The 10,967-nt window shown below is 41.5% G+C and overlaps 1 protein-coding gene across 1 annotated transcript; it reads left to right on the top strand.

Moving 5' to 3' along the window:
• Positions 1-223: 223 nt before the first annotated feature.
• Positions 224-1,594, top strand: LOC139714823 (uncharacterized). The gene has a single exon (XM_071626480.1). The coding sequence runs from the start codon at positions 224-226 to the stop codon at positions 1,592-1,594; it is 1,371 nt and encodes a 456-aa protein (XP_071482581.1).
• Positions 1,595-10,967: the final 9,373 nt, after the last annotated feature.

Here is a 10,967-nt window from a genome sequence, read left to right as displayed (position 1 = left end):
CAATTACTAGTACGAGTACAAGTAGGAGTATGAGTGATTTGCGACAAATAAGGGTGGCCTAGTTGAGGGAGAAGTGTGATGAGTTGGGCTTGTCCCATGATGGGCATAGTAAGGCCGAATTGATCGAAATGCTACAGCCTCATGGTAATTCAGCAGGGGCGGGGTCTGAGACAGGATCTATAGCAATGCTCCCCAAACTGAAAGTACTGTAGAGTTCCAAATGATGCGTCTGCGCGTTGAGAGGGAAAGGATGCAGCATGAACTACGTCTGGCAGAACTTCAGGCCGAGACTAGGCGCGTAGAGTTAGAGAAGGAAGAAAATATTGAAAAAGCTCGTATACAGCTGGAAAGGGATGTACGATTAGCGCAAAATGCTGCGCAGAGGCAGGGGCCAGCGCCCCATCATAGGCCAGATAATTTGAAAGAACTGCTGCTCAGACTCAAAGAAGGAGATGATGTAGATGCGTTTCTGCGCACTTTTGAAAAAGTTGCGAAACTTCACGGTTGGGGAAAGGAGCTGTGGGCAGGAAGACTGGCACCCCTACTCACAGGGAAAGCACGCGAAGCTTATTCTAGACTAGACGATGATGTGTGTGGCAACTACAATGTGATCAAAAAAGCAATTCTGCTTAAATATGAGCTAACGCCAGATGCCTACAGGCAAAAATTTCGTAGAATGAATAAACGCGGAGATGAAAGCTACGTAGAGTATGGAACAAGGATGCGCGATGCATTTGATAGGTGGGAAGAGGGAGTAGGAGCAAAGGGGAACTTGAGGAAACTTGAGGACATGATCCTACAAGAAAACATGCTGGATCACGTTCCTCCTGATTTGAAGCTGTGGTTACTCGATAACCATGCAGCTGATTTTGGGCAATTGATTAGTCTAGCCGACGAGTATATCACTACCAGGAGGAGCCTAAACCACACCAATAAGGGCCCTAGGACTGATAAAGGGAGCAGCAGTAACCCCTCGTCAGGCCAGGCTGGGAAGGAAAAACCAAAGGGTGAGGTTCAAAATTCTCCGAACAATAGAAAGGATCGGGAAGCAGTAAAGTGCTACAAATGTGGTAAGCCAGGCCACATCGCCCCTAACTGCCCTAATAAGCAGGGAGGAGGGCCCTCTGATAAGGGGAGTGGTGCAGCTCAGGGCTACTTATGTCGGGCAGATCAAGTGAACCCTAAACATAAGCCATACATGAGCGAGGCTGATGTGAATGGGAAGAAAATACAGTTGTTACGGGATACGGGTGCGACCCAAACGTTGATGAGGCCAGAATATGTACATGCTAATGCCTACACGGGGCAGAGTGTGAGGATAGGGGGTGTGACGGGGAATGAGGTTGATGTCCCATTAGCCCTCATACATCTTGTGAGTGAGCCATACTCCATCTCGGGATATGTTGTGGTAGGAGTAATTGACACTCTCTCTGTAGACATGATACTAGGCAATGAGCTTCTGAATGACACACTGCGAGAATTGCAATACTCCAGGACCCTGTTATGGTTGTCACAAGGGGGCAGCAAGCCAAGTTGGCTGAACAGGAAACAGGGAAGAATGAGGGAGGAAGGCCCTAAAATGACAAGGATGTAGGTAGTGATAGGTGTGCTACTCCAAGCTTACTGACGCTCTCAAAATTTGAGCTAGGAAAGGACCAAAGGGAGGATGGGACCCTAAAATTGGTTCGGGAAAAGGCCCTCCCCTCTGATACAGGTGCAGGGGACAAGTGCTATTGCTACTGGGAGGGGGGAATCCTCTTCCGGCACTGGAGGAAAAAGGGGGCAACCCAGGGGCAGGAGTTTAGGCAAGTAGTAGTTCCAAAACAGTACCGGCGGGAGCTGCTGGGGATGGTCCATGACAATCTCATGGCACCTGGGCGTGGAAAAGACAAAAGATAGGATCCTCAGAAATTACTACTGGCCAAGGCTTTTCAGAGACGTTTCAGAGTATATTCGAACATGTGAGCTCTGCCAGAAGACTAGTAGCAAGAGGGGTGGTAAAGTGCCCATGGTTCAGGTGCCCATCATATGTGAGCCATTCCAGCGAATTGCTCCAGATATAGTGGGGCCCCTGCCCAAATCAAAGAAGGGCAACACGTACATTCTAGTCATTTGTGACTACTCGACAAGGTACCCAGAGATGCCAAGTTCAAAAAACTTTTATGAGTGAGAATTTTATGATTCGGCGTCTCGGCGCTCGCGCGCATGCGCACGCGAACGAGGAGGGTGTCATCCTCCCAAGGTAGGGAGCTTTTTTAAATTATTAGCTCTTAATGATGCGATCTGGTGCATACTTAAGTGACTATTTTTTACTAATTTTGAAAGGCAAAGGGAAATATACCTTCAATTGCAACTATCACTTTAATCTTTTGAGCTGTGCTCCTTATTTTTGGCCCAAATTGCAGACTTCACCAGATGCGTGAGAAAAATGGGTTCCATGCGTGAGGTCGTGAGACAGACCCTAAATGCTGGAGTCTCACGCAGAATGCGTGAGACTTGGTAGCTCTGGGTACCCAGAAGCAATTCCCCTTCGTTCCACCAATGCTGACAAGATTGCTGATGAGCTCATCAAGCTTTTCTCTCGGGTGGGGGTACCACAAGAAATTCTCACCGACCAAGGTGCCAATTTCATGTCAAAACTGATGGTTCAAGTATGTGAGAACTTAGGAATCAGGAAGATAAGGACGAGCCCCTATCACCCCCAAAGTAATGGGCTTGTAGAACGGTTCAATTCCACACTGAAAGGGATGCTAAAGCCGTACATGGATGAGAGAAAATGCAACTGGGATGAGCATCTTCCTTACTATTTATGTACTGTTCGCATACCGGGAGGTTCCCCAAGAGTCCACGGGTTTTTCCCCATTTGAACTTTTGTATGGTCATCGTGTGAGGGGGCCCCTAGATGTGTTAAAGGAGACATTGACAGGCGAAATCACTGAGGGAGAGGGTATCCTGTCATATGTAATGAACATGAGGACTAGATTGGCAGAGAACCTAGAGCTAGCGCACAAGAATTTGTCAGCAGCGCAGACGCGACACTGTGGTATGGCAAAGGAGCCCGTGCTCGCGTGCTGGAGGTGGGGGATGAGGTGTTGGTTCTTCTCCCAACTTCAAGCAGCAAATTGTTAGCAAAGTGGCAAGGCCCATACCGAGTAGTGTAAAAAGTGAGCGATGTAGACTACGTAGTAGAGGTAGGAGAAAGAAAACGACACCAGGTTTTTAATATAAACATGCTGAAAAAGTGGCGTGAAGGCACTCACTTCTGAGTTTAGGGAGACTCTAAACAGTATCCCCGGTAGGACAAACATCCTAAAACATGAGGTTGAAACTACTTCTGAAAGGCCCGTCCGCCAGCGTGCGTACCGTTTACCTCATAGTGTCAAGGAAACAGTGAAAAAAACTCACTGACCTAACAAGGAAATCAGAGCCAAAATTGGCGAGATGGGACCCACAATGTGAGGCAGTCTTCCAAACACTCAAAAGTTCACTGACCTCTGCCACAGTTTTGAGGAGCCCAAACTACTCCGCTCCCTTCATTGTGCTAGATGCTAGTGATAGGGGTATAGGGGCTGTGCTCAGCCAGACAGCTACAGATGAGGAGGGGGTCGATCACCCGGTCGCATTCATTAGTCGCAAGTTACTCCCCCGCGAAGTGAACTACCCCATCATTGAGAAAGAGTGCCTAGCCATAATTTGGAGTGTCGAGAAATTTCATCCATATTTGTTTGGGCAGTCATTTGTCATTCAGACAGACCATAACCCCCTGAGCTGGCTAAAACAGCTCAAAACCAAAAATGCTCGACTTATGGGATGGAGCCTGGCACCGCAGTCTTACCCGATGGTGGTGGAACACCGCAGTGGAAGAATGAACGGCAATGCAGATGCATTGTCCCGCATCTATATATAGGAATAATATTGAAAGCAGGGCTTATACATGTTGTGTGTATTAAAGGATTAATGAAAAAGTTCTGAAAGAATGTCCTTATCTAAAGAATTAAATGTGTGTCTTAACTTTACATACACGCAAATTTCCTTCTGATTTCCTTTGGGAGGAATTAAAGTCGCAGTTCAGGATAATTTATGTTGTATGTTATACTTGTAGTGGTATTATAGAACAGTAGAACTGTGAGTCTGTCCACACCAGTATGAAAAGTGTTAGGATAAAATAATCGCGTAGCCACTCACTTGCCTATACGAGTTTGGAGTTTCAATTCGACTCAACAATAAACATTTTGATGAAAGCCAGAATGTAATTATCTGTGGTCATCTCGAATCTTGTGATATTGCATGACTTGTACTTAATATGCAACTGCCTTAAATGCATGCACATGGCATAGTGATGTCAGCATACTCATTGTTAGTAAGCTAACAAAATCAAAGTACACTTGTACCTCAAGAAAGGGTACATGTACGTAAAACATTAGAGGAATTATGATGATGAAAAGAAGGACGTTTGCAGAGCAAGGAGGTGAATTCAACCCTAATCCTTTTTGGGAAAAAAAGAAAGAAAGAGAAGCTTACAATCTGCAAGTAATTTCCACAACCCATGTGCATGTCAAATTTGTATAATAGTTAGGGCATTTTAGAAAATCTCTGGACCGTCTGTGAAAAAAATGATTTCCAATAGCTTTCTTCACCAGTGTGTTCATAAAGGTGTCTACTAATACCTCTCAATTAGTTCCAACCCAAATCCTCGTGGAAAATTCTGGGGAGCCAATCAAAGTTGGGCACCCGCAAAGGGGGAGGGGCAAAAATTGGAAAATAATTTTTGTCCAATATAAGCGTGAGAGATGTCTAACTAGGGGTGCTGAATCAATTCCAACCATTAGTTTTGAGTACAAACTACTATCTGACCGTAAAATAGGCCATGCCCTTCTTTTTGCCCCCGCCGAAATACGTTAATATTGGTATTTTTATATGTATCTCATTGGGCTTACAGAGTGGGTTTTCAGGGTGCACTGAAAACATTTGTGTGCGATGAGAAGTAGTCGTTCCCATTTCTCTTATATCCATTACACCAAGTATAATCCTATTACTGCTGTACATACTTATTAAATATTTGATTCTTAATCAGTTCAACCAACATCCTTGTGGAAAAAAAATGGGGAGCCAGTCAAACCTAGGCAACAGCAGGGGGGGGGGTCAAACATGGGATTGTTTTTCCAGTATTAGCGTGTGAGATGTCTAATAAGGGGTTTCTGGGGTGCTGAATGGATTCGAAACATTAGTAAACCACTACCTTACACCCATTCTAAAAACAGTGCGCAAAACACTGCAACATAAGTGTGCAACTGAAAGTAGTCGTTCCACTTCTCTTACTTCCATTATGCCCCATTATAATCCAACAGAAATGTATCTCAATATCAAAACCCTGGTACTTTACCCTACTCCCCGACATCTCCCTCACTGCTCATATCAGCTGTTTGGCTGATGTTCTGGCAAGAGTTACCATGACATTTGCCGCAAGCAGAAATACACTTGACTCCTTGCTTTTTAGAACAGCACCTAAGTGTGCTACAGTCCCCCTAACAGTTGCAGCTTACAAACTTCAAAAGATAGTCCGGTGTGATGGGGTCTGTTGAAGGGCCCGGTGCGTAACCTTGGTCACCGAGCTTCCATCCGGACTCCAAGACTTGAGATGGGGATGGAGTTTGCAACATTAGCTAATCTCTGGTTTGGAGATAAGCTCATAGAGAATACTGCGCTACAGATTCTTTTGTCGGGGACAGTTTCTCAGGTTTGATGCTCCCAGCAGCAGCCTGCTTGCTGAAGATGTCAAATCTCAAGTCTCCCAAGCCTTTGGGTGGTTTTCCGTGGAACATAAGCTTAAAATAATAATTCACCGCCGGCTTTAATGATATCATCTGTTTTGGCTCGGATGTCCAGAAACACATCCATGGCCCTTTCTGCCTTGTCAGTCTCGCGGAGCTTGTTTACCAAAGTTGATTGGCTGAACCCAATAATCGCTGACACTATATTGCAGCCGGAACCACTCGTGTTAAAGTGGATGACTTTGTTGCCACGACGGTCTGCACTCCACGTGATGGAAAACACCCAAGCAAGAGACGCCTCAACAGAGAGTGTCCAAATTGTGGGGTCAAAGCCATTAAGGAACACTTCTTGCCTCTGCTGCAAACTGGACATCATGTTGTGGATTTTGATGAATGGAAAACTACCAGCCAAGAAGTTCAAACAATCAAAGACGGAGCAGAAAAGCAGACATCAAGAAGATTCAAAAGAATAACATCTAGCGGGATACTACAGGAAGTACTCAAACTGCTCATGACGGATCCATGATTACATTTCTCGTCCACAGGTTCAGAAGACATGGGCCTTCCTGTGGAGCGGCACTACTTTGAAAGCTCACTTGGAAAATCTCCTGTAGATGGACAGCGAGCGATCATAAAGCGAGAAGTGACCAGTCCATGGCTGTAAACAGAAGTGAAGCCAGATCAGGTCTGCATAAGAACTCTACCAGTTCTTTGAAGAAAAGCTTTGTGATGTTGGGCAAGGTGTGTACCCCTCACGCCAAAAGGAATATGAAGATGCACGAAGGACATTCAAGTTTATTCAGTCAGGAGACATAGAAAGATCTCACCCAGCAAGACTGGTCAAAGAGGTCCAAGGAACAATGGCAGTGCATGCTGTAAGAACTGGTACAGCATATGAAATCATGACACAGGAACTCGGTTGCTTCTGTGTTCACTGCATGCAACATACAGGTGAATGCTGCGTAAACGAAGACTATGTTGGACAGTGGACACCAATTCAGCTTAAAGTCAAAGGTATCCTTTTATTTTTCAGGACAATGTAGGCTTTAACAGGAGATATGTCTACTCTTCACTAATAAAAATTTCGATCAAAACTTAGCATGCAACTAATTTTGAAAGACAAGTAAATTATTCTCAAAAATATCTAGGTCATCAGAAATAAATCCTTACATTTTTTTTTTTAAAACTACTGACATAGTGACTTAAAAGTACAAGGCAGAGAAATATTTATCTTAATAATGAAATGAAACAGCAGCACCATTGGAGTCCAGACCACAAGAAGATCAGGAGTCTATCAATGAGCCTGAGGGTGACTGAACATCCAAGCTACCAAAGACTTTGGTAAGTAGCATATTAATTGTGGATTTATTTGTGTCTTAATTGTGTTTGTTATCATAAAGACAACATGTACTGTACATTGTATTCTATTTAATAACCTAATCTCTGTCTTTGCTGTTATTTGTGAACACGACAGTATTTTTCCCCAGCTATTAATACAAATGTTAATGACTGTTTCTGTGCCTCTTTTTTCTTATAGCCATCGACAGTTGGGTAACTGTCATTTAAGACGATGAGTGGTGGCCTGGTGTCGTCAAAGGGATAGACTCTGTGGATGACACTCCGTTGTACTGCACAAGGTTTATTAGACCAACCAGACGCTGTAGCACAGTGATTGGGCTGTGTATAATTAAAGGTTTATAAAACCTTGGGCAGGCAAACCCAATCGCTTGGCATGGCCCATGGAGACTGACGAAATCGATCAAATTTGCTCTGAATTTGGATGAAAAAAAAAAAATGTTCTTCTGTAACACAATAACCTTAACTTTCATAAATCTTTCAGTCACAAAATTTCTTAAAATCTGTATATCTGTATGTCAAACAAAATGTCCTCTCGGAAAAAGAAATGTGTTCTAAGAATGATTTTTTTGTGTGTGGATACTTCGTACTCCAGTAACCGAATCATATATTTAAACTCTACATGTACTTGTTGAAGCGTCTTTGATATGCCTATTAGGGGAGTACAATAAATCTGGTATATCTGATTTGTGGAGTTCAGAATCAATCAGTCCTTGCTGTCATAGGGACAGCCTTGGGCATTTTTCCATGAAAATTGTTAATTTGCTTGAAAAAAAGTCTTTAAAACTGAAATTTTTTGCTACCAATGTATTTTGTTTGCTAGCATCCTTCAATTATCAAAACATGTGTATATCTTTCAGCTTTTAAGTTGCAATTTCCAGCCAGTGAGTGATAGAATGGCATGAAGGGTCCAGGGGCTATATTTTTAGAAACATTGGCATGTTTCATACTTTTTTACATACAACTATCCTACAATACACGAACAAAAAAAAAATCATAAAATATTAACAAACTTTTTTTATTTTTCACCCCTGTGAGACAGTTAGGCATACCCTGATTATAAAACAACCCATAAAGATATGATGTTAAACATGTAAATGTTGTTTTAGCGGTTACATTTTGTCACCTTGTGTATTTATCTGGGACGATGTGTTATCTCTACATTTTCTCCTTTTTCCTCCATATCTCAAAGGAATTCATGTGAACAGAAATGAAACATTTCACAGCCATTAATCAAGAAACACAGTGTATGTGGGTCATCTGGAAAGCTATACAGGCAAGAAATCAAATCTCATGGTCTGGAGACAATGTTGTATGCTGACGATACCCAAATGTATCTAACTTTCAGACCACAAAATCTACAGAGTGCCATAAGCAGGATCAATGACTGTCTTGCTGATGTTCTGTCATGGACTCATAAAAACTGTTTGAAAATCAATCCACAGAAGACTGAACTAATTCACTTTTCATCGAGATTTAATCCTGCGTCTTCACCAGCATGTATTGTAGTGGATGGACTGGATGTACATGAAACAACCAAAGCACGCAACTTGGGTGTACACATGGATCAACACCTTCAATTGAAAGAACATGTTAAAATTATGACTCAATCTGCAATGTGTGCATTAAAGAGAATAGGGAAAATGCGAAATTATTTGTGCGAAAAAAATACTGAAAAGTTAATCCATGCATTTGTTTCTTCTAGAATTGATTTCTGTAATTCCCTTTTATTTGGTTTGCCCGAAAAAGACATAAGAAAACTCCAAATTGTTCAAAATTGTGCCGCCAGACTTGTAATGCGAGCAAAAGGAAGAGATCCCATAACACCCTTGTTGTCATACCTGCATTGGTTACCTGTTGATAAGAGAATCATGTTCAAGATCCTTGCATCATGTCATAGAACATTGATAAATAAGTCCCCTATATATTTGTCAGACATGATCACTGAATATATTCCACAAAGAAATTTACGATCTTCTAGCCAGAATTTATTAATTACACCAATGACCAAAACATGTTCATATGGGGATCGGGCTTTTCAGTCAGCAGCATCTGTACTCTGGAACAAATTACCAAGTCATCTTAGGGCCATCACATGTACTCACACTTTCCTCAAGTCCTTAAAAACATATTTGTTCTGTTATTAAATGATTATGATATGTTGTATTGTGTATGTTTAATTATATTGTTTTGTTAAAATTATGTAAGTTGTAGTTTATGGTATTCTACTCAATTATGTAAAGCGCATAGAGATTCCAGGAATATTATGCGCTACATAAGCAGCTATTATTATTATTATTATTATTAAGAAAGCTAGCCAGCCTAGCCTACTCTTGGTTCAAAGTGTAGTAAAGCATGCACACACTGCAGGTTTCTGATTGGATCATGCTGGATTCAGCACTTTTTGAAACACAACAGAAATTTAGCACATTGGATTTAGCACATTTTGGAGAAAAATCACTTTTGATCATTGCCTGATATCTCTATTTTCTTCAAAAAAAAATCAGTACTTTGGAGAGGTTACTGTTTGGGACTGGTAGAACTGACTACACTTCTGTCAAAAAGTTCAATTGTACACAACATGGATCCAGCATTTCTTTAAGGAACTCTACACAATGTCCTATAGATAAAAATCTTGGACCTGATTTTTTTCTTTGTTGTAACAAGATTTGTTTAAACCATGCTCATTATAACAGGAGTGTACTATATACGAATGTATGATCTACAATCTAAAAATTATGGTTCAATCCATTATCCAGCAATTCCATAAAGTCTATTACTTGATGCACAAATAATTGATGGAGCAGAGAAAGAACTAAAAGAACACAAAATGCATGAATTATCGCAGCAGATCTAGAATCACATTTGAATCAAGATTAATCATACACAAAATGTGTCAAAGTCATTACTAATACACTTGGGAATTGTAATGCATTCTGAGACTACAATATGGAGCATTTACATTAGCTGACAGCCTACCAGATTTTTTTTCCACATTCTGGACTTTTGTCTGAAGTTGCTAGACAACTACAGAAAACTTCACAAAAAACTTGGCAAGAAATCCAATTCAAAGATGCTGCCTTTTTGAGACACTTTACTGGTCTTTTGGAGGTTTTTGCAAATGAAAATTCTGGCTTTTTGCAATGTGACTCTCAATCCTACTCTTGTTAATGTATTCTGTCTCAATGACTAAAGGGGGGGGGGGCATGTAAGGGCAAATGACAAAAAACAAACAAACAATAAAACAAACAACATAAGTTTTGAGGGAAAGCACATTCTCACTAGTGTAAATGATAGAGCAAAAACTGATATTTCTTAACATTTTGCGTTTGCCAGCATAAACTGGCCCTATTGCAAAGTAATCTTCAAAAATGTAATTTAAATCTTGATCTCAAAATGGCATTACAGTATTCAACCTTCACATTCCTTGCACAATGCTATGATTAGCAAAGTTTTTTAAAAGGGAATTACATTAAAAATTATTTTATTGGCCTTGGACATCCTAGACGAGTTAAAAGTTTGAGTCTGTCTCATACGAATGAGATCATGACAACAAGAAAAAGGTAATCACGATCGCTTGATCAATTTTCACCAACAGTCCAAGTCTGGACATTAGTCCACTTCCGGACATTAGGACCTACTGATTCTGGACATTAGGACCTACATGTATTAGTACACAGAGCACAAGAAGGTTTGAGTAAGATCAAATATTGCGACCTAGTGAATTCTGAGCTGTGATTTCATCAGAGCGAAGGTCTTCGACTGTGCATCCAGGCAGCTTGTTCAGAATCCTTGGGTCGTCACCGTCTAGGTAGAATGAAGTCCTGGCAAAGATGTCCA

The sequence above is a fragment of the Diadema antillarum genome, unplaced genomic scaffold, assembly GCF_040938485.1.
Source record: "Diadema antillarum isolate AM-2024a unplaced genomic scaffold, OU_Dant_1.0 seq00002454_RagTag, whole genome shotgun sequence".
NCBI classification, from domain to species: domain Eukaryota; kingdom Metazoa; phylum Echinodermata; class Echinoidea; order Diadematoida; family Diadematidae; genus Diadema; species Diadema antillarum.
This window is presented reverse-complemented; position numbering and strand designations above follow the sequence as displayed.